This window comes from Rutilus rutilus (genome assembly GCF_951802725.1).
Source record: "Rutilus rutilus genome assembly, chromosome: 22".
In the NCBI taxonomy this organism is placed as follows: Eukaryota; Metazoa; Chordata; class Actinopteri; order Cypriniformes; family Leuciscidae; genus Rutilus; species Rutilus rutilus.
In genome coordinates this window covers 2,553,762-2,579,718 of record NC_140227.1, presented here as the reverse complement: position 1 = coordinate 2,579,718, position 25,957 = coordinate 2,553,762, and the positions used below count along the sequence as shown (strand labels likewise).

General features: G+C 38.2%; 1 protein-coding gene across 2 annotated transcripts in view; it reads left to right on the top strand.

Moving 5' to 3' along the window:
• The window catches only part of phactr3b (phosphatase and actin regulator 3b), a 75,815-nt gene that overhangs the window by 23,301 nt on the left and 26,557 nt on the right, over positions 1–25,957 (top strand). Inside the window, exons 2-8 of one of the 2 annotated variants that reach the window (XM_084394822.1) lie at positions 9,149–9,310; positions 11,113–11,187; positions 14,817–14,966; positions 18,202–18,414; positions 18,845–19,040; positions 20,257–20,447; positions 24,265–24,418. In XM_084394822.1, coding sequence (XP_084250948.1) covers positions 9,149–9,310; positions 11,113–11,187; positions 14,817–14,966; positions 18,202–18,414; positions 18,845–19,040; positions 20,257–20,447; positions 24,265–24,418 — 1,141 coding nt within the window. The remainder of the gene's footprint in view (positions 1–9,148; positions 9,311–11,112; positions 11,188–14,816; positions 14,967–18,201; positions 18,415–18,844; positions 19,041–20,256; positions 20,448–24,264; positions 24,419–25,957) is intronic. The other variant, XM_084394823.1, reaches the window with a different exon arrangement.

Sequence of the window (25,957 nt, the reverse complement as noted above, 5' to 3'; positions counted from 1 at the left end):
CTCCCGTTCCACCACATCCCAAAGATGCTCTATTGGGTTGAGATCTGGTGACTGTGGGGGCCATTTTAGTACAGTGAACTCATTGTCATGTTCAAGAAACCAATTTGAAATGATTCGAGCTTTGTGACATGGTGCATTATCCTGCTGGAAGTAGCCATCAGAGGATGGGTACATGGTGGTCATAAAGGGATGGACATGGTCAGAAACAATGCTCAGGTAGGCCGTGGCATTTAAACGATGCCCAATTGGCACTAAGGGGCCTAAAGTGTGCCAAGAAAACATCCCCCACACCATTACACCACCACCACCAGCCTGCACAGTGGTAACAAGGCATGATGGATCCATGTTCTCATTCTGTTTACGCCAAATTCTGACTCTACCATCTGAATGTCTCAACAGAAATCGAGACTCATCAGACCAGGCAACATTTTTCCAGTCTTCAACTGTCCAATTTTGGTGAGCTCGTGCAAATTGTAGCCTCTTTTTCCTATTTGTAGTGGAGATGAGTGGTACCTGGTGGGGTCTTCTGCTGTTGTAGCCCATCCGCCTCAAGGTTGTGCGTGTTGTGGCTTCACAAATGCTTTGCTGCATACCTCGGTTGTAACGAGTGGTTATTTCAGTCAAAGTTGCTCTTCTATCAGCTTGAATCAGTCGGCTCATTCTCCTCTGACCTCTAGCATCAACAAGGCATTTTCGCCCACAGGACTGCCGCATACTGGATGTTTTTCCCTTTTAACACAATTCTTTGTAAACCCTAGAAATGGTTGTGCGTGAAAATCCCAGTAACTGAGCAGATTGTGAAATACTCAGACCGGCCCGTCTGGCACCAACCACCATGCCACGCTCAAAATTGCTTAAATCACCTTTCTTTCCCATTCTGACATTCAGTTTGGAGTTCAGGAGATTGTCTTGACCAGGACCACACCCCTAAATGCATTGAAGCAACTGCCATGTGATTGGTTGATTAGATAATTGCATTAATGAGAAATTGAACAGGTGTTCCTAATAATCCTTTAGGTGAGTGTATATATATATATATATATATATATTAAATATGTGAAGAAGTCAAAACAGCGTCAGGAATCCCTCCGTCACACACACAAATGAAGATCTGCTTCAAGAACTAATGGCCAGCTTAGCTCGCATGATGAGAAAAAAAAAGTTTTGTCCTTGTTAGGGTCTCGTCCTGTGACATCACATCCTGTTTTGGGTTTGTTTAGATGTCGTTGGTCCGCGTTGCGTTCACATTTCAGTCGAACCGCACCAGAGTTCGCTTGTAAGCGGATCGAGACTCATCATTCACCAGGGTTCGTTTCAATCGAGTGTGAACGCTAGGGGTGCAACAATATATCGCAATTCAAACATGCAACAATATGCATCGTGGATGGTGGTAATACGTATTGTGTATACATTTTTTGTAGTTTTAGTGTTAGTACTCATTAAACTACTATATAATGTTGAATATAATGTATAATAATGCAATGGTGGAATATGTGTGTGTCCTGATAATCAAATGTCTGATGTTACCAGTAAAAGTGTCCAACATTATTATAAATATATCTAGTCAGTGACAGTGAAAGCATATTCATCTACAACAATTCTGTATTTTCAGCTTGAGAATCATGAATATTGTTATTCTGGTGTCTCTATTGTCCTGTGCTTTGGGTTTCAGCACCAAGTCCAAGAATATTCATTTACACACACCAAATTTACCATTTTAATCAACAGTTAATTTTTTGTAAACCTTTTACCAAATGTCTTGGAGTATCACAATAATATCGCATTGTGAGTTCAGTATCGTGATATGTATCGAATCGTGACATGAGGGTCTCGTTACACCCCTAGCGAACACACAAGTCCTGTGAGAGTGACGAGTTGAAGCAAATCAGTGTTGATGCCATTATTTAAATTATTATTCCACATTCACCCCGTCAGTCTCTTTAGCACTGGCCTGAAAGAGAGGAAAGAAACTGATGACCCTCTTGAACTCGGAGCTTATGCATATTTAATGCTAAATGTAAACACTATTGCTGTTGTGTCTGCTTACAGTACAGGGCCATTAATATTTAGTATTCTATACGTTTAAAGTGCTTGAGAAATCAATCATAAAGCACTTTGCAGTTCAGTCCTATTGCATCCGTCTGATTCTACTCTGATGTTCTTGACTTCATTCCCACGAGTCCCGGCAAACACTGAAGACTTTAAACAGTGTTTACGCTGCGCCGACCGCAATCGATTGCATCTGTAATACAATATTTCTAAATATCGACTGATCTCCATTACAAGTCCTCAGAGAAGGAGAGGCGTTCTCTCTTTAATGCGGCGTTACCGCTATACAGTTGCTCTAGGGACGTTCTAGTTAACTTCACTTCCTCGTTTTCATATTAGTTCTGAAATCGAGAAGAGAATTTGATTTTGATTGATATCACTATAAGCAATCAGATACAAAAGACTCGTTTCATGGGACTTCCACTATACGGTAATTATGGACACAGATCAATGTGATGAAACATTTAAAAACTGGACCACAACTAATCAATTTTACATCATGACCTAGTTTGTTTTGCCAATTTGTTAACAAGCCCATGAACGCTCATGAAGAGAGATGGAGGCATAAGGCATGAAAACTAAGCTCTTGACATTCTCCTGCTCACCATCAGCCTCTCGTCGGCTCTCGTGGATCATGTTCAACACCGTAACTGTGATGGTGATGACATGGTTTTCCAAACCTGTGTGATCTTAAAAATTCTATAATCTCTTTTCAAAATGAATCTTCCTCAGCTGTGATTCTGGGAGTCACGTGATGTGTGTCCATCAGATCTCTCCATAGCGTTACTGATGTAAACAAGCAGTCTTGGACTCGCCGACATCTGAGTGTGAAATTAAGCACTTCATTCTGTTCTGAACATGCTTTCCAAATCATTCCCATGTGACTCCAGATGTGTAACGAAAGGGAAACCATTTAAAATGCTTTCAAAACACCCAGAGACACACACACACACACACACACACACACACACACACACACACACACACACACACACACACACACACACACACACACACACACACACACACACACAGATTAATTGATTTGAGCACTATATATATATGTTGCAAGATAGCCTACAACCACATATTTAATTCAGTTGTATTATATGGAAATATTAGCACATTCTTCATAAATTCCCCTGTTGTGCTCCACTGAAGACCTCTCTTTAGGTGAGCTATCTATCCATTTAATGGCAGGTTGCTTTTGTGACAACTTACCCCATCTAGTGAGAAAACATGAACCACTGTTTTAAATGATCTGTTGCTTTTCTTTCTTTCTTTCTTTCTTTCTTTCTTTCTTTCTTTCTTTCTTTCTTTCTTTCTTTCTTTCTTTCTTTCTTTCTTTCTTTAGTCATGAACAATAATGGTGTAGGCTGCATGTTTAATAGCTCTTTTTTTAGGGAAGGAATGTGCCAAAAATTGACTTCCAAAATGAAAGCTGGTTTACACGGGGGATTTTTCTCCTCTCATGCTTTGAACTGACACCATCCGCGTGCACATTCCTTCACATTAGCATCCTCTCCAGTCTCTCTCTCTCTCTCTCTCTCTCTCTCTCTCTCTCTCTCTCTCTCTCTCTCTCTCTGTGTGTGTGTGTGTGTGTGTGTGTGTGTGTGTGTGAAAGCATGGGGATCACATGCCTGCAAAGTTTTTCCCCCTGCAAATAAGACCTTATTTTGTTTTTTGTTTTTCTTTTTGGAATAGATTGTTATTCTGATCGTAATTCTATAGTTTAAGCAGAGTAAAAGTCTTGAAAAAAAAAATTTGCTTTACGAAATACGAATGACATTCAGTGACAAAAGTTGTGTGTTCCGTCAGGGCGCGGGACGAAGATGTGCGCGCGCGCGCGCGCGAGGGGTTCTGCTGCGGGAATGACCGCGCGCTTCCCATAAGGAAGTTTTTGGTTATTGTTATTGTGTTCATGGAAGCAGCAAAGATTCAAAGTCCAGCTGACACACACACACCACGCCTAAAGGCTCCACCATGAGGAGTGAAAGGGCAGCGCGCGCTGAACTCTTGAGCGTCTGCGGGCGCGAGCTGAAATAGCGCATGAATGCGTTTGTTACGGAACATCTGTTCTAATTATATCGTCTTTATTTATGTTGTTATGTGCGTGAGTAAGAAAAATAGTTATGTTTAATTTCTTAATATATGTTTATAAATGACACTTTGATCCCATGATGGAGCGCTAAGCATCCCATGATGGATTTTTCAAAACAACTTATAAATAGAGGGATGCCTGGTGTGTGTTCCTCGTCGCTCGCCTCCGATTGGCTCTCGTGGGTTTCTAGTCTCTCTGCGTGGCAACAGTCTCCCCAGCATCCGGAGGGGTAACCATGGCAACAGCCTCCCCGTCCGCCCGGCAACCCCCGTTAGTGATGCTGCGCCTCTGAGGGGTAACCATGGCAACGGCGCTCTGACCCTGACTCTTGCTTCAGCTGCAGAAACTAACAGGCTTGACCTGGATTCTGCTCTGCTACAGTAAGACACGATCAGCTGACCTGCTTCACATCGACTGGCTTCAGTCTGACAGCACTGAGAAACATCTTCTACATGTGATGCTGCGCTGTTATATAAGTGCTTTACATTAATACGCATAATGCGCTTCTCTTGTGGATGTTTGGACAGGTGAGAGAGGAGCTGCAGTGTTTTGTAAAGGATGTGTTCCTTCATACACACACTGTGAGAATATTGAACACACCAGCAAAACACAACTCTGCATTTTTAATACTGTTTTGATGCGTTTCAAAGTTCAGAATTACTCTGTTACTAGAACAAGTTCAGCCGTAGAATCTGATAAAATAATAAATGGGTAACACTTTTGAACAAGTATAGTGTAAAGTACTCACAAATAATTTGCAAATTATTAGTTAATTAATATTTTATTAACTGTAATACATTAATAGACTATACAAATAGCAAAAAGCACGTTTAATTAACAAATTATGATTATTTAATTCAATGAAATGTAAAGAGTTAGATAACAAGTTAATAGCAGTAAATATTTCTCTCTTTAGATTAGGTCATGGGAAACAGGAAAATGACATTAATTAAGTGCTTTAAACCAACCTTTATTAGACATCAATTCCATTCATATTCAGTGTTTCTTAAAATGTTTACAAATACATTAAGCACACACACACACACACACACACACACACACACACACACACACACACACACAGTAGCCGACTATTAAATAGGTGTCATCATTGTACAGACTATAGATGTCGTACTCAAGTTTTTTAGATCCATGTTGTACAGTGTGATTTGCAATAGTCAAATCAATATAATTATTAAAGTCCCCTGTAGTCAATCATTTTACCCCTTAAAACTCCTCTTTGATCACCAAAATTACATATTTGATATGTTTTTCCTTAAAAAATTTCTTCATGCCTTAAAATATCTTGAATGTAACTCGACACCCTTGCCTCATTTAGTATGCACGGTTCTATGAATATGCAAATGAGCCCCGCCTCCACTCACTCACTCAGCTCAGAGATCCACTGGTTGACGATCACACGTTGATCTGATTGGTTACAAGGTAGTTTGTGACGTCAGAAACACCAGCGATTTCAAAGCGTGTTTTTGAGACTGTCTTTGGTTCACTGCAGTTTTAAGGAGGAAATACTCAGCAATGGTGTCGACTTATGAACTTACACATGCTTTGTCTTAAAGCATATTAAACACACCACATAGACATATAAACAACATTAAAAGCTGGATTTTCACCACAGGGGGACTTTAAGTTAGTTCTAAAAACGAATTCTAGATGATTTTACAGCCATCACTGTTCCTTCTGATATAAACAGGTGCTGTTGTTGTTGTTGTTTTTTCACTTTCATGCGGTTTAGGTGTGACGACCGTAAGAATCAGACAGAGATAGAAGCTCTCAGCGCTGCCCACGGTTCATCTGCGGTTTCCCGAGGTGTGAGCTCTCCGTCGAGCCAGACTGTGTGGGAAGAGACGCTTCTAATGCTGCACTCGAAGCCTCTCGAGTCAGGTGTTTGATGGGCTTCGGGACGCATTAATCCTGTCTGACAGACTGAGGTCTTCACTCGGCCGTCGGCGAAACAAGGAGCCGTTTGTGCCTTGAGTTGCAGGAGTTGAATCAAAGCTGACTTGATTTCCGTGGAGAAAACAGGGCCTGTATTCTTAAAGCTTCTGAGAATCCTCTCAGAAAACTCCTAATTTAGCTTAAAAACTTCTACGTAAGAGTCTTAGCTTAAGAGCGATTCAGGACCGATCTGATAGCAACTCTGAGTGAGGAAAAGACGAAAACTTTCATCTTAGTGAGGAGGCGGGGCTGACACCGTTGCTACGGATGATGACACAATCTTTTGAAGACTGTGATTGGTTGGTTGTCCAAGAAGAAAAAAAAAAAAGAAAAAAAAAGAGCGATTTTAAGTTTAGGGTCTACTCACACACACACACACACACACACACACACACACACACACACACACACACACACACACACACACACACACACACACACACACTATATATATATATATATGTATATAAAACTTTTTTTTTCTTTTTTTTTACCATGCTGTTAATTTCCTATAAGGTATTTGATTGGCTTAGAATGATAAAAATCGTTCCACTCTTTCCAGTTACACTGATTGCTGGCATGTCTATTTAAGTGGTGGTTTTAATGTTGGTTTTAATGTAGCCTGTTTAATGGAATCAAAAACAAGAAGGACCAGAAAGCCCGACTGGACAGAGGAACAGTGCGTTTACTGTTAGCCCAGTTAGTGGATGAACACAAGGCCATCCCGGGTGTCACAGCACGGGGAAGCAGATGTGGGAGCTTATAGCGCAAATTATTATCAGTTCATTCCCGCTCATTGTGCGCACCAGGAAAGCCTGCTATATTCATACATGCAGTTTTTTGAGCCTGCAAGGTGGGAATGTCTAGTGGAAACGAAATGAACTGCGACCCAACAAGAGGTTCTGAAAGTGCTGTAACTGTGTGTGTGATCACTCTAGAAGCTTGTGACGGACCCAGATCATCACTGCTGCATTCTTGCATTTTCCCAGTTGCCAAATATCGTAATGTAGTGATTACTTTCATTTCTGGCACTATGGCATTTCTGCGCTGTGTCGGAGATGTTAGCGCGTCTCTAATAAGATCTGTCACAAACATGATCCCTGCACGATCTAATCTATAGCGTCTTATTAACTCACTGTCATCTATTGTCTGCAACACATTTCTTCTCCCTCTTCGTCTTTCTGCCATTTTCTCCTCCGCTAAAAAAACTCTTAAGCCTCTTAAAAGTCCTCGTCCGTGCTCCTAACAATTTTGACCTTAAGACCTCTTTTAAGGGTTAAGATGCTTTCTGAATTACTTTTTTCTTTACTAGGAGTTTTATTTAATTTTAAGAGTAAACGCCCACATTTCTAAGAATTTTCTTAGAATATTGTCACTAGGTGCTACTCTTTGCATTAAGATTTTTTTATGAGTGCTACTATTAAGATTCCCTTTCATGGAGTGTGTAATAGAGCTGTTTGTGATTGTAAAAGATCTGGAAGGTTCAGATAAATGGAGTTTTTGTCTCTCAAAAGAAAGAAGTGATTCTGAACTGAAACGAGTCGTCAGTAATTCCAGTCTCACTTCCTGCTGAATCTGCGTAGGTTTGTAACAGATTTGCATAATGCCAGTCTATGTTCTTCATTGGCTGCCGTGAACAACGTCTACTTTGACCCTCAAACACTGTAGGTTATCTGAGACTGGAAGAGTTTGGTTCGTGTTGTTCGTGTGGAGAAGACGCTGTTTTCTGCTGACAGAGCAAATCCACTTTGATGAGATTGATACGGTAAAACCGACGCCATCGTTACCGTTCGTATCACTGAGGATCAAGAGCTGAAATTCAGATATGATAATGAGCATTTGGTTTCTGATACTGTCGACCAATCACAACAGACTGGGTCATCTGACCAATCAGAGCAGAGCAGCTCTCAGAGAGGCGGGGTTTAGAGAGACTGAATCCTTGATCGAAGCGTTTCAGACACTGAGAGAAAAGAGCTGATGCTGCAGTGGAGATTATGAGGAAATAAAGTGTTTTTTGACCTGTGATGCATATAAACCTGTTGTAGGAGACTCATCAACATTAGGAACCTTTAACATAATAGGGGCACTTTAAAACAGTGGATTGTTTGTGAGGTGTGTTTCTGCGCAGAGAGGGACACAGACATAATGCAGTGCTCTGTGTCTCCTGCAGTTTGTCTTAGAACAGGATTCGGAGTAAAAACACTTCATCTTCATTTGACACACTCCTATCCATATGATCTTATCCAGAGTGACAGATTAAGCCATCCAGTTTTTTCTTTGGTCAGTTTGTCATGTGTTTCTTTATCTTTTGAATTAAAACTAATGTTTTGCATCAGGAGAGATGACCCATATGCTGTTCCACCTTGGTAAACAAATCGTGTTGGCACAGCAAATGCTTGGACAGACACCATTCGCTCCCCATGGAGTACAGGCCTCTTTTCCAGCTGTTATTTACATCTGTCTCAGGTGGTGTGATGTTAGCGCTCGACACTAAATGTTTTGTGATGCATTCAGAAGCTATGTTTACGTGCACACAAATAATTTGTTTAGAATCGGATTAATGGCTCAGTTGGATTAAAAAGCTGTCATGTAAAAAGCTGAAATGTTTGCTAAACACTTATTTTGACAAATGGGTTCGTTTTCTATTTAAATATATCATCAAGGCAAAAAAACAACAACAAAAAAAGACAATTATACTTGCCTTAGCTCTGATGACATTATCACTGCTTTCTTCGGTTCTGAACGCAATGACTGGAATCCATTTAATGTGAATCGGATTGAAATATATTCATATAAACAGAACTTTTAGAACCTGAAATACTGGATTCATTCTGACTGAAACAGACCGACTCAAACCAGATGGCCGCTGGAGATGCGTTTTAAATGCTCAATTTAACGCTGAAGCAGTGTTCTTGTTGATTAGGAACACAGTTTGACTTAAAGCTGCATTAAAAGTGCATTACTGCAAACATGATTTTTGCTTGTTTTTATAAACTGAGAGATTAGTTTCTGATGCAAACTTCATTTCTGCTTGTGCCGCAGATGTGATGGATCAGCACAGAACACTTCATTCTGGTTGTCTGGTGTCCGGGGTCCGAACTCCCCCCATCCGCCGCAACAGTAAACTGGCCAGTCTGGGACGAATCTTCAAGCCCTGGAAGTGGAGGAAAAAGAAAAATGAAAAACTGAGGCAGGGCTCTACAGGTGAGTGAAGAAACAACAATCCACATGTTCAATAATAACTTATAAACATCACATTGATCATTATTTCCCCATCAAATAAACCTCCTTGCTCTCATGCCATTTCATTATACTAATATAATGGCAATAATAAGATTAATATATCTGGTTCTGGATTCTGACTGGTTAATGTGTTAAATTTAAGCAAGATCACTGGAGTAACTGTCACAGAATGGTGTAATAGTGACGCGAGGACTCAAATGCAGGAACAATGGATATTTTAAAGAAAGGTAAAAATAAAACAAAACTACAAACAAAAACTATCCGTGGGGGGGAAACAAGACAGGCATCAAGGAATTCCAACTGGACTGTAGCAGGAGCAAGAAACACGAGGGACCATAGACAACGAACCAGCACAGGACTGCAAACACAGGGAGACTAAATAGGGAAGCAAACAAAAGAGGGTAACGAGAGAGGACAGGTGAGGCAAATGAATCAATAATCAGGTAACAAGAGAGCACATGGAACAAGGAAACACAAGACAAGCCATGTGCTCACAACAAACAGGACTATAACACAAGCACAGGGGATATAAACAGTGAAAAGTTGTTGAAAAGATGTTTGCTTGTTTAGTCAAAATTATTTTCTTTATTTAATCAAAATTATGCCACAGATTTGGTTTCTTTGACAAACTTTGACAAACTTGCTGATCCCAATTCATTCATTTAATTAAATGACTTTTTAATGAAATTCTGTGTAGTATTTTATTATATAATAACCATTTTATAAAGCTATAAGGCACTAATTCTCAACCTTTCTGACTCTAAGGCCACCTTGACAAAGACATTATTTAAACGCTGCTCATCTTCAAACTTGTTTTATATGAAGAAACTAGGAGTGGCAATTTTTATTAGTTTAATTAAATATTTACCCTTGAAAGGTTATAAAATATAAATATATAAAATATAAATATAAATATATAAATATAACTATAAATATAAATATTTTTATATATATATTTATATATTATTAAATTATGTTATTATTATTATTATTATCATTTAAAAAATATTTTAATACAAATATTTTTATGTATTTAACATTTTGAATTATTTGGATTTTTTTTTTATATTTATAAATTATTATTGTTATATGACTTTTAATGATATTATTATCATTTTATATGTTTACATATTAAATTATTTTATTAAAAAATAAGAAGAAATGAATAATAAAATATGTATTATTAAAAATAATTGTATTTTTAAATGTATTTAAAATATATATATAAAAAAAATTAGTTTAAATGTATATAAAATATATGTATAATAATCATAATAAGTAATTAAATAAAATATTAATACATATTTAAATTATAATTATTAAAATGATTAAATTCCATAATTACAGAAGTTTCGACAACTTTTCTAATGATTTGTAATTAAATGGGTTTTTATAACTATTATTTTTTTTTGCAGTTTCTACCTTGAAAATATATATATTTTAGAGCTTATCCTTGAAATCAGTCTTTAGTTATGACTTTTATTACGAATAAAGCTTGACCTTATACTTTTAATTGCTTACTGTTGGTGGAATGAAAGAGTTCTAATGGCAAATTGAATTAACTTTTTAATGGTGTTAAAAAATTAACATTGTTTTCATTTATTACATACAATATATCACATTTATTTGGACAGCTCTTTTTTTTTATATAAATGATTATTAGTATCTCTCCAAAAGCATTAGAGATCGATTTACTGACGGCAGGGTTGTAGTGTTTGTATTCAGTGAGATTTATATGTAACTCTATCTGATGGCATCTGCAGCGCTGGAGAGGAAAGTGCCCAGCAGGCAAAATCGTGAGGATCTCGTCAGAAAGGGCCTGGAAGAGGCTGGCATGGGTGAGAAATACACACATCACTCTCTTCACTGTACCAACACTGCCAAACTCACTGCACCAACACTGTCAAACTTACTGCACCAACACTACCAAACTCACTGCACCAACACTGTCAAACTCACTGCACTAACACTGTCAAACTCACTGCACCAACACTGTCAAACTCACTAAACCAACACTGTCCAACTCACTGCACCAACACCATCAAACTCACTGCACCAACACTGCCAAACTCACTGCACCAACACTGTCCAACTCACTGCAGCAACACTGTCAAACTCACTGCACCAACACTGCCAAACTCACTAAACCAACACTGCCGAACTCACTGCACCAACACTGTCAAACTCACTAAACCAACACTGTCCAACTCACTGCACCAACACCATCAAACTTACTGCACCAACACTACCAAACTCACTGCACCAACACTGTCAAACTCACTAAACCAACATTGTCAAACTCACTGCATCAACACTGTCAAACTTACTGCACCAACACTGCCAAACTCACTGCACCAACACTACCAAACTCACTAAACCAACATTGTCAAACTCACTGCATCAACACTGTCAAACTCACTGCACCAACACTGTCAAACTTACTGCACCAACACTACCAAACTCACTGCACCAACACTGTCAAACTCACTGCACCAACACTGTCAAACTTACTGCACCAACACTACCAAACTCACTGCAGCAACACTGTCAAACTCACTAAACCAACACTGTCCAACTCACTGCACCAACACCATCAAACTCACTGCAGCAACACTGTCAAACTCACTGCACCAACACTGCGAAACTCATTAAACCAACACTGCCGAACTCACTGCATCAACTCTGCCAAACTCACTAAACCAACACTACCAAACTCACTGCACCAACACTGCCTAACTCACTAAACCAACACTACCAAACTCACTGCACCAACACTGCCTAACTCACTAAACCAACACTACCAAACTCACTGCACCAACACTGCCAAACTCATTAAACCAACACTGCCAAACTCACTAAACCAACACTGCCGAACTCACTGCACCAACTCTGCCAAACTCACTAAACCAACACTACCAAACTCACTGCACCAACACTGCCTAACTCACTAAACCAACACTACCAAACTCACTGCACCAACACTGCCTAACTCACTAAACCAACACTACCAAACTCACTTCACCAACACTGTAAAACTCAGTACAGCAACACTGTCAAACTCACTGCACCAACACTGCCAAACTCACTAAACCAACACTACCAAACTCACTGCACCAACACTGCCAAACTCACTAAACCAACACTGTCCAACTCACTGCACCAACACCATCAAACTCACTGCAGCAACACTGTCAAACTCACTGCACCAACACTACCAAACTCACTGCACCAACACTGCCAAACTCACTAAACCAACACTACCAAACTCACTGCACCAACACTGTCAAACTCACTGCACCAACACTGCCAAACTCACTAAACCAACACTGTCAAACTCATTAAACCAACACTGTCAAACTCATTAAACCAACACTGTCAAACTCACTGCACCAACACTGCCAAACTCACTAAACCAACACTACCAAACTCACTGCACCAACACTGCCAAACTCACTGCACCAACACTGCCAAACTCACTGCACCAACACTGTCAAACTCACTGCACTAACACTGTCAAACTCACTGCACCAACACTACCAAACTCACTGAAACTCACTAAACCAACACTGTCAAACTCACTGCACCAACACTACCAAACTCACTGCACCAACACTGTCAAACTCACTAAACCAACACTGTCCAACTCACTGCACCAACACTACCAAACTTACTGCACCAACACTGCCAAACTCACTGCACCAACACTGTCAAACTTACTGCACCAACACTACCAAACTCACTGCACCAACACTGTCAAACTCACTGCACCAACACTGTCAAACTTACTGCACCAACACTACCAAACTCACTGCACCAACACTGTCAAACTCACTAAACCAACATTGTCAAACTCACTGCATCAACACTGTCAAACTTACTGCACCAACACTGCCAAACTCACTGCACCAACACTGCCAAACTCACTGCACCAACACTGTCAAACTTACTGCACCAACACTACCAAACTCACTGCACCAACACTGCCAAACTCACTGCACCAACACTGTCAAACTTACTGCACCAACACTACCAAACTCACTGCACCAACACTGTCAAACTCACTAAACCAACACTGTCAAACTCACTGCAGCAACACTGTCAAACTCACTGCACCAACACTGCAGAACTCATTAAACCAACACTGCCGAACTCACTGCACCAACTCTGCCAAACTCACTAAACCAACACTATCAAACTCACTGCACCAACACTGCCTAACTCACTAAACCAACACTACCAAACTCACTGCACCAACACTGCCTAACTCACTAAACCAACACTACCAAACTCACTGCACCAACACTGCCTAACTCACTAAACCAACACTACCAAACTCACTTCACCAACACTGTCAAACTCAGTACAGCAACACTGTCAAACTCACTGCACCAACACTGTCAAACTCACTGCACCAACACTACCAAACTCACTGCACCAACACTGTCAAACTCACTAAACCAACACTGTCCAACTCACTGCACCAACACCATCAAACTCACTGCAGCAACACTGTCAAACTCACTGCACCAACACTGCCAAACTCATTAAACCAACACTGCCAAACTCACTAAACCAACACTGCCGAACTCACTGCACCAACTCTGCCAAACTCACTAAACCAACACTACCAAACTCACTGCACCAACACTGCCTAACTCACTAAACCAACACTACCAAACTCACTGCACCAACACTGCCTAACTCACTAAACCAACACTACCAAACTCACTTCACCAACACTGTCAAACTCAGTACAGCAACACTGTCAAACTCACTGCACCAACACTGCCAAACTCACTAAACCAACACTACCAAACTCACTGCACCAACACTGTCAAACTCACTGCACCAACACTGCCAAACTCACTAAACCAACACTGTCAAACTCATTAAACCAACACTGTCAAACTCACTGCACCAACACTGCCAAACTCACTAAACCAACACTACCAAACTCACGGCACCAACACTGCCAAACTCACTGCACCAACACTTAGATGCACTTTTATGATGGACAGATGCGCATTTATGATGGACAGATGCACTTTTATGATGGATAGATGCACTTTTATGATGGATAGATGCACTTTTATGATGGATAGATGCGCATTTATGATGGATAGATGCACTTTTATGATGGACAGATGCGCATTTATGATGGACAGATGCACTTTTATGATGGATAGATGCACTTTTATGATGGACAGATGCACTTTTATGATGGATAGATGCACTTTTATGATGGATAGATGCACTTTTATGGACTTCAAAACAGAAACAGCCATTCACTGCCATTATAAAGCTTGGAAGAGCCAGGACATTTTTTAATATAACTCTGATCATATTTGTCTGAAAGAAGAATGTCATATACACCTAGGATGACTTGAGGGCGAGTAAATCATGGGCTAATTTAAATTTTTGGGTGAGCTATCACTTTAAGACTGGCTGGTTTTTCCCATGCTGACAGAGTCTGGCCTGGCCTGTGGTGGGAACTCAGAAGATCCGGGAAGCCCATCGCTCGAGGACTCAGACGCCGAGGACCGAGAGGACGAGCCCATGGCGCCGCTGGCCAGCAACTCAGAGGATCTGGGATCTGATGAGGACAATCTGTCTACAGGTCAGGACTTGTGAATGTTTGGTCTTTTGCTAAACAGGGGTGCGTTTCCCATACAACGATGTAACTCGCTGCTTAACTATCATAGTACGATGCATCATTGAAGAAATCAACTAGCTAGTCTCGACTGTTTCCCAAAACCGTATTGTCGCAAATTGGTCGTTAAACCACTGGTTGATGATGTCACGCAGGTGGTGGAGTAATAAAAAAATAAAAAAATAATTAATCTGTTTGAAATCGAATTAATGCTAGATGTTTTGCAATAAATTACAGACATGGCATCTGAGGAATTTTTCTCAGGTTTTTTTTCTTCTTTTTTTTTCGTTCGTTCATTTTATATTTCGTACGCACTAGTACGTTTACCCATGCACACTCTTCAAAAACAACACTTTAAATCTCTTGACAAACTAAAAGACGTAAATGACATTTGTATATATTCTAAATAAAAGATACAGATTGTACTGAATGTCAGCTTGCTTATTTTGCTCAAGATCAGGATTTATTAAGTCCACATGTCATGCAAACTAGAAACTCTGCTTCTAACCACAGGTCGAGATCTGTCGCTCCAAACACACACAACTCTGCGATGCTGTTTGCGAATGTTCGTTGGAACGATGGTTTCGGGAAACACCGACTCATTGAACTGCTGATAACGACAGAACTTGAGACCATAGTTGGCTAACGATATTTTCGGGAAACGCACCCTAGAACGTGAAACTACAAGGCTATTAACATGATTAATGCACATTCCTGACCTTAATATTCCATTATTCCAATAGAAAAAAATAAAAAAATAGTGCCCATGTAATTTCCAGCTAACAGGGAATGTTCTCAGATATTGACAAGCTTCTCTCAACGTTATGAACAGTAACATTAAAGTATGCTATTCTAAAGGTTCCTAATTAGGCCCAGAGCACCGATGGTGAGAGAACCCTATTGCGATTGCTCTGTTTAATATTATTCTTCTTCTCCAAAGTGAATCGCTTTTTTGAGGGCCTAAACATGCTCAAAAACTCACGAAACTTTGCACACGCATCAAATGTGGTGAAAATGTACGTGTGATATGGGTGTCAGAAGTAGGTGTGGCAAAATGGCTCGATAGCCCCACCTACAATATTTCGACCAAGTGCCCCTGGCGCTACGTTTCACGTACAAGTATGAAATTCGGTAGACACATGTAACAGACCAATATCTACAAAAAAGTCTTCTGAAATCTGAAAACCAAACAGGAAGTGAGATATTTTGATATTTTAGCCATTTCCAGACTTTGTCCTTTACCAAACTCCTCCCAGAGATTTAATCAGATCCACATCATATTTTGTAAGTCTAATCTAAAGGCCTTTGCGACGTTAAATTGCAAAGATCTTGAGTTTTCGCTGAAGGGTGTGTCCGTGGCGGCCTGACAAAATTTGATGTTTTGCCATGAAACAGGAAGTTGTTGTAACTCGGACATACAATGTCCGATCCGCCCCAAACTTCACATGTTTGATAAGAGTCCTGTCCTGAACACATCTACATGACAATATTCAGTTATAGTAATAGCGCCACCTGCTGGTAGCAGAAAGTGTGGCAAATACAAATGACTTTGACATAGTCCTCCTATATACTGCCCACCATGCTTTGCTTTCCTAATGCCGCCGGGTGGCGGTGGTGTGAGGGCCCTTTTCATCGCTGCTTGCAGCTTTAATTTTGTTTTGGAGTCTCCTACAACAGGTTTACATTCATCCAAGATCTAAAACACTTAAATTTTCTCATAATATCTATTGCAGCATCAGCTCTTTGAGGGTCAAAGTAGACGTTGTTTATGGCAGCCAATGAAGAACATAGACTGGCATTATGCAAATCTGTTACAAACCTACGCAGATTCAGCAGGAAGTGAGACTGAAATTACTGACGACTCGTTTCAGGCAGTTCAGAATCGATTCTTTCTTTTGGTAGACAAAAACATTTATCTTTGATTTTTGAAACTTTGCAGACCTTTTACATTCACAAACTGCTCTATTACACAATACGTGAAAGGGAATATCCCAAAAAGTATAATAGGGGTGCCTAACCCGTTTGTTCAAAATTATCTGGTTTTTAATAATGCTCTTAAATTGTTAGCACAAAAACGTTATTTATACATCATTTATGGAACATTTTAAAAAGTTTTAAATGTTGCTACTACTTTTAAAATGTTCAGAGAACATTCAAATGTAACATTCCCATAATGTTTGAAAAATGATACAATGGAATGTCCCCTTAACATTTGTATATTCAAGAAATAAAAAAAACATTTAAAAACATATACGTTTTGAACTGGAAGGGAATATTTAGAAATAACGTTTTCATAAGTTAATGGGAATGTTAGCAAAACAATATTATATTTTTGTTAGCTGACTTCATGGTTTAAAATATACCCGGAAATATTTCTGCCATTTGTTAAATATCTATAATGCACGGTTTTAGGCTACTGTAATAGGTAATATAGTCTTCCTTAAACATTCCTTCCTTAAATATCAATAGTCAAAATTATTTGTAATGTTTTTACAATAATGTTATTGTATTGTAATAGTGAACTTGACCTTCAGCCTTTACAGTGTATACACATTTATTTTCTAATTTTGTGAATAAATCAAAGATTATTAGAGTACGTTTTACAAGAAAATACTGTTTCAGTCTTTTCACTTTAAAATGTCACGCTTAATTTGATTAGTTTCTTTGTAATTATTTGTGAAATTTACTACCCATTTATGAGTGAAAATTATTAAATCACTCATCAATTAGTAAATTCCACACCAATTTTTTTTTTTTTTTCAGTGCACGTCCTGTTCAAACAGCCTCTTCAGAAAAGTGTGTTGTTGGTAAGGAGTAAATCCCCCACAATCCACTGCAAACTCACATTCAGGTTTGACCCCAATCTGACATGAAATACCCATCCAATCAATTCCCAATCAATAAAATCAAGTCCTGTCTGATTTTATAATAGTCTGTTTCAGAAATATGCATCATTAGGGAAGTAAAATGGGTTGCGGATGCCGTTTCATGTTGACTTTAACAATTCTAAATAAACATTTGATTTGATAAGCATGCATGATATGTGCATGTCCACTGTGTCTTTTTGTGAACATGAAAGTGATGACTCAATCAAAAGGTGGGGAATGGACACACATCTGTTGTCTTGAAAGAATGAGCAGCACTTATTTACCACTAGGTGGCGTCAGAGATCACAGAACAAACATTTCTGATCTCTTTTCAGCACGAGACACCACAGAGATGACGGAAACAGAAGGGGAACTTGGGCAAAGTGAGGATGAGGACAAGCCGTGTGTAGAGGCCTCGAGTAGAGGGGCCAGTGTCGGGGCCCTCGAGGGCCATGAGGAAAGAAAGGAGGATAAACCACTCAGAGAAGTTCGCACTCCTCCAGCCAAACTCCCAGTGAAGCTGCTTAATAGACTGAGCAGTCTGGACAGTCAGTATCAATTCATCACATGCATGTATACCTGTTCTCTAGATTTGACCAACGGAGTATAACGATGAAATGTATTTTTTTTTAAGTACTTTTAAGCTTTAAGTACTATGGACTTACATCGCAAAATAAGTACAATGTACTTATTTTGTTCAGGTTGTATTGTAAAACACTTGTGCTGCTACTGAGGTGTGATACGGGTAAGGTTAGGGACAGGTGAGGTTTAAGGGTGGGTTAAGGTGTAAGGGAAGGGTCAACAGTGTATTTACAAATGTAATTACATAAATTAATTAATTACTTACAGCTGTAATTACATGCAGGTATTTTCAAAATATAAGTACATGTATGTATACACAATAAGTCAATTGTATCAAATTATTAATTTAAATGTAAGTACATAGTACTTAAAGCCACTTTTTTTCTTGTCCTGTAGCTACCCACTCTCCTCAGGGCCGGCCGGCTCCAGCCACTCTGCCCAGGAACTTCACCCTCCCCAAAGATGCCCTGCGGGGCAGGATCTCAACCCCCACTGGCTCGCCTCACTTGGGGGTCCTGCACCCTCATCTGCCCCCGAGCTGCATCATCGAGGAACTGCATCGGGCGCTGGCCTCCAAACACCGGCAGGACAGGTGAGGACAGGTCTTCACTAGTAATTCTGACTAATTCTGTCATCATTTTGCTAAAAGAACAATAAAAATAGTTGATATGAAATGTGTGCTATGTAGTCAAAAGTTTGGAATAATTAAGAATTATAGGGCCCTATCATAAACCCGTTGCAATACAGCGGCAGGCGCAACACAAGCTAGTTTCAGCCCAACACAGTTTTCATTTTCACGTCCTGCGCCATGTTGTTTAAATAGCAAATGCCAATGGGCTGCTGGTCTGAGAACGAGGTGTGTGTTCATGCTCACTGTTGGAGCGTTGCTATTTTGAGGAACTGAAATAGAATGAGCCATTAACCAACTGAAACCTGGTCTAAAGTCAATGGCGCAATATTTTTTTGTTATTTAAAGAGCGTGTTAGTAATATGCGCCTATAGGCCAGTCCACAACGCGCCTACACTTTGTCCTGTAGATGGTCTGCTCGCTTTAACCTCGTGCTCGAACAGATCCGTTTGCTGTCTGGAGATGCGTTCAGTTTTTCTGCTTGCAAATTCCTCCATGTAAATAGCTAATCCTGCATGGCGCGAGCACAACTGGCTTTTAAAGGGAATGGGAGATGAAACTCTGATTGGTTTATTGCACGTTACACCCAAAACACACCCATTACTCATTAAGAGAATAGGGACAAAACACACTCATTACTCATTAAGAGAATAGAGACGACCCTTTTAGACCATGCGCCAGGAGCGCCGACCATTTTTCCCATCGTTAAACTAGCAAAAGTGGATTCGGACACGCTGTAAGTGCTCTTACGCCGTGCGCTTTCGACCATACGCTTAGATCCTTAAAATAGGGCCCTTAGTGTTTTTGAAAGAAGTCTCTTGCTCACCAAGGCTGCATGAGTTTGATAAAAAATACAGCAAAAACAGTAATATTGTGAAATATCATTACAACTGTCTTCTATCTAAAAAATATTTTAAAATGTAATTTATTCCTGTAATGCAAAGCTGAATTTTCAGCATCATTACTCCAGCCTTCAGTATCACATGATCCTTTTTTTGTGAAAAAAATGTATACACAATTTATTTGATCAAATTATGTTACGGCTACATTACTAGATTTGTTTTCATTTCAAAACGCTCTCCGTCCACATTAGCGTTTTCCAAAAGTTTCTCATCCACACTGAAATTCTGAATGGTATTGTTTGTGTTGAAAATTTTCAACCGGATCTTTTAAATGTCAGTTTCCACAGTAAGGAGATCCGCGGTTCCCCCAAACGGCGCTCGGATGGACGGGTGTCCCGCACCGCCAGCGCTGAGAATGAGCAGAGCGGAGAAGTGGAGAACAAGAAAGAGGCAGAAGAGAACAAGGAGAACATGCGTGTGGATGAATACTACAGCGACCAGGACAGCTGGAACGACTCTGTCATCTCTGGTGGGTTTCTTTGACCTTGGTTTACATCACATGATTATTGTAGAATTTTAGACCAATTTTTTTTTTTTTTTATAGTTTTTGTTCTTGTAAGTTTTGATTTGTCATGTTTTTACCAAAGTCTGTAAAAAAAAGATGGACAACGCATCTCCGCTTCCTTCTACTGTAGAAAAATATCCCAGTAAAGGTCCATCCGTGTTAGATATAGATCCGGGTCACTAAAGAGCCAAATATATAATAGTGATTTGTGAAACATTCATGCATTTAAAGGTACAATATGCAAGTTTTCGCCGCCAGAAGTCGCATTTTCAAAACAATATCAAAGGCGAAGCTTGATGACGCTATGAAGGAGAGTGGAACTGTGAGAGATGTCGTTTTCATCATCCAGAGATGTATGGTATAATTCATATATTTCACGAATCGTGTTTTCAGATGAGGTAATGAATTAGTTTTTGTATAACCTGTACGTTTGATCAGACTATTTTATGTCATCGTAATGAATTAGCTGCAAGGAACGTGAAATGTAATACTATATTAGCCTGTTACTGAAATGTGACTATTTGTCAAATGATTTTTACAGGTTTAAAACAATCATACTAAAAGTATATTTGAACGAAACCACAGTATTTGCAAATAATGGCTAAATATTTTTGTGCAACACATACTGTATTTAATTTCACTGCCATAGACTTGGTCACCAGACTTGATAAAAAGCGTTACTGAAGTACAAAGAAAGTGCAATATAACTGTATGTGTGCAATAAATAATATATATTTATTATATTTAATATGCGAGAGCAGAGACTCTGTCAAGTCCAAGTTTGTCGTGAACCTCTCTCCATCCTGAAACGCCACGCCGATGTTGAACCTTGTTTTATTTCTGTTTTTCTCAAAGCCTGCTTGCCTCAGTTGATCTACGTTTACGTTTTTTTGGATTTCAATAATCGTGAACCATGATGACTGAACGCCACAACAGATAAGATATTGCATTGTAAGTATACATAGATCCCTCATTGGCCCATTGAAACAGACACTAATGAGGTTTCTATGTACAATATATATATATATATATATATATATATATATATATGGTTTCTATAAGCGGAAACCAGGGATAATACGGATATTACGTCATTGATAGGCGTTAATGACAAGGGATGAGCCATATTTAATTGTATTAACAGTATTCATTGTGCAACACTGTGCAAGTGGTTTTTGAATATTTTATTACAAAAATCTTACATATTGTACCTTTAAAAGTATCTTTATATAATTCTTTCTTTTGTGTACTTCCATTATCCTAAATGTTTCCAAGAATTTGTAAATTCAGAGAAATTTACAATTTTAAAAAGTCCGCGTTATCCCTTGTTTCCGCTCGTACTGCCATAGTAACCATGGCGACAGACATGGACAACTGCGTTACGTCTAGCGGCGCGCTCACGCTGTTGTTGTTTCGTTCAAACATTATGGACCATGGCAAGCAGACTTTGGGACAAAAGGAGAACTAAAACGAGGATCAATATCAGCGTTGCGTTTTCGAGATGCCGAGAGCTAGCGTCCGCGACTAACTTCAACTTGACAGAGATGCGCAAATGTAGAGATGAGCAAATGTACATAAAACTAATCAGTGTTATATAGCTCAACATGATGAAATGTTAGAATATGATCAGTATGTTATTCTAATGTTGATCTCGCTCACTGCTAGTCTCATACAGACAAACTCACACATAGAATAACATTATAACTTTAACACTCTCAAATGCAGTTTAGTGTGATAGTGTAGACTAAGTGAAACAGTGCTGTGTTACCTCACAAGTTTAATTCCTCTAATAAACTGACCTGTGTGAGTATTATTCAGCACTTGCGTGTAGTTCGGTAGAATGAAATGTCCTTATCCCTGTATATCCGCTGGACTCGCGCGTGGCGCTGATATCTGTCTCTCATTAGCACTCGCGCCCTGCTTCATTCCACAGTCATGTTAAAAACATCAATGTATTCACTCATCAATAAACATTATTTCCCATAAACATTATTAGATGCATCAGCATGACGACAAGTTCCATTCCGCTTATTCACTGCGTCATCAATCTACGCCTTTGTTATTGTAAGAGGTTAGCGACCCCTAGCAACGAAAAAAATTACATATGGTAGCTTTACGGGTTAAAGGAGCAAGCACTGCTCACATTTTCTCCAGAAAAATCTTGTTTTTTTGTGTGTTTTATTTCGCAAATTGGTCTCTGAGTGCCTGTTAATAATGTTGCGCTCAGAATACGCCGCATGGCAGAAACGAAGAGGCTTTTCTTCCTCTAGACTTGATTTGTCAGCAACATCTGGTGTCCTACTTCTAATGCGTCTGCTGTCAGAGAGAAGCAGACACACTGCAAACACACAGGGAACACTGGGACTGAAACAGGGCATGATCAACTCACAGCAAAGTTGGAGGAGCCAGATGTTTGGAAATGACAAAATGACATTTTAAAAACATTGAAATAAAGACTATGTCTTGCTAAAGCTAATTTGATGGCAATTAGTTATAAACTAAAAATTACAGATTTACACACAAACATGTTCTGTTCACAAGTGATATATACCCTGATTTATCTTTGTTTTCCTCACACATCACATATATCAAATTTCCATTTCCAGCTCTTCTCTGACACTGCTTGATAAACAAATACTTTTGAAAAAAAGTTTATTAGGAGAAAAATTATTGGTTGTTGTGTTAATGCCACTATATTCAAAATAATTTTTACACAGTCATAAAAACCAATATAAATCAGTTTTATACAATGAATATTGAAATTATGTTATGTTATGTTATGTTATGTTATGTTATATGTTATGTTATATGTTATATGTTATATGTTATGTTATGTTATGTTGCTATGTTATGCTATGCTATGCTATGTTATTTTGTTATGTTATGTCATGTTATATGTTATGTTATGTTATGTTATGTAATGTTATGTTGCTATGCTATGCTATGCTATGTTATGTTATTTTATGTTATATGTTATGTCATGTTATTTGTTATGTTATGTTGTTATGTTATGTTGTTATGTTATGTTTTGTTATGTTATGTTATGTTATGTAATGTAATGTAATGTTATGTTGCTATGCTATGCTATGCTATGTTATGTTATGTTATATAATGTGTTATGTGTTATATAATGTGTAATGTTATGTTGCTATGCTATGCTATGCTATGCTATGTTATGTTATGTTATGTTATTTTATGTTATATGTTATGTTATGTTATGTTATGTTATATGTTATGTCATGTTATTTGTTATGTTATGTTATGTTTTGTTATGTTTTGTTATGTTATGTTGTTATGTTATGTTATGTTATATGTTATGTCATGTTATTTGTTATGTTATGTTATGTTGTTATGTTATGTTATGTTATGTTATGTTATGTTGTTATGTTTTGTTATGTTTTGTTATGTTATGTTGTTATGTTATGTTATGTTATATGTTATGTCATGTTATTTGTTATGTTATGTTATGTTTTGTTATGTTATGTTATGTTATGTTATGTTGTGTTATGTTGTTATGTTATGTTATGTTATGTTATGTTATGTTATGTTGTTATGTTATGTTGTTATGTTTTGTTTTGTTATGTTATGTTATGTTATGTTATGTTATGTTATGTTATGTTATGTTATGTTATGTTATGAATGATATTATGTCGGGGGCATGAATGTGCCTATAATTGACCTTTGTTTGTGCAGATTTCTGATCTGAGTCCATTTGACCATCATTAATGATCATGTGTGCATGTGTGTATGTGTGTGTGTGTGTGTGTGTGTGTGTGTGCAGGTACGCTTCCACGGCGGATAAGGAAAGAGCTTCTGGCAGTGAAGCTGCGTAACAGGCCCAGTAAACAGGAGCTGGAGGACAGGAACATCTTCCCTGTCCGCAGTGATCAGGAACGGCAGGAGATACGCCAACAGATCGAAATGAAGCTTGCCAAGTGAGTCTGGAGTAAAGTTTCATACACAAATGTTTTATATGCACTACTGTATAAAAGTTTGGGGTCAGTGCGATTCTTAGATTCATCAAGGACTCATTCATTTGATTTAAAAGTGTCAGTTGTGTGTTACAAAAGATTTCTCGGTTACACTTTATAATAACTGCATGATATGAATCATTAGTTAAGCATGAGTAAATAGTTAATTCATAATTTATAAAGCATTAATAGACATTAATAATCAGTTTATAAATACAGCTATAAATGCTTTATTCTTGATTTATAAGCATATCTATTATGAGTTTAATAATTGTAATTACGTTATTTACAAACCAGTTATTTACGAGTTTTCAGTGGTTCATAAGATCATTTAGAAAGTGTAAGTTTAAGTGTAAATGATTAATAAACTATTTAAATGTACATTTATTTACTTTTTATTTAGACATAATAATAGTTACTCAGTGTGTTAATAAATGCTTTTTTAACACATATTCTTACTGTAATTCATGATTAATTAAGGTAGTTATAAAACATTTAATAGTTGTCAGAACTGTTTTTGTGAGCTCATCTAAAGTGAGGACTAGTTATGCCTCGTAAAGCTTTTACAAAGGAGATTTAAAGGTTCTAATCTTCTAAACAGAAAAAGGAAACAAACAAAACACAGGGCTAATAAAAAAAGTTAAAAAGTTAAATAAAGCATTTATTAACACACTGAGTAACTATTACTATATGTCTAAATAATAAGATGTATAAATGTACATTTAAAGAGTTTATTAATCATTTACTTACAAATGCTTATAAATCAAGAATAAAACAGCTGTATTTATAAACTGCTTATTAATGTCTGTTAATGCTTTATAAATGATGAATTAACTATTTACTAATGCTTAACTGATGATTCATAGCATGCCGTTATTATAAAGTGTAACCGATTTCTCTTTTAATAAATGCTTGAATATATGCTTTCTATTCATCAAAGGATCCTGAAAAACCAGAAAGCTTTGATCACAGGAATAAATGACATTATTTTACAATTTTACTGTATTTTTGATCAAATAAATGCATTTTGGTGAGCATTAGAGACTTCTTTCAATCTTAGACCAATCTTCAGAATCTTACCGACCCCAAACTTTTGAATGGTAGCATACTAATTTCTATAATAAAATCTATGTCGTTTAAATCAGTGGTTCTGAACAGAGGCTTTGCTTCAGGACCTGATTGTTCATTGAACAGTGAGTGCAAGCACAGGCTGAGAAGCTCTACATTTTAAAGATGGTCGAATTACTCATGCAATGAAAACTAATCAAGAAAACAAACTTTCCAGTTTGTTATTTAGCTGTGGAATGCGCATGTCATACTCTTAAAGTAATACTTTGCCTCAAAAATGAGAATTCTTAATGGTCATTATTAACCAATCTTCGGGACTTGGAGAACAGAAGTGGACATTTATTGTTATGTCGCGATACAAGATATTAATGAGTGATCTGTGTCTGTTTAGGTGTTGTATGAGTATCTCTGAGGCTGGTTTTTGGTGTTCAGTCT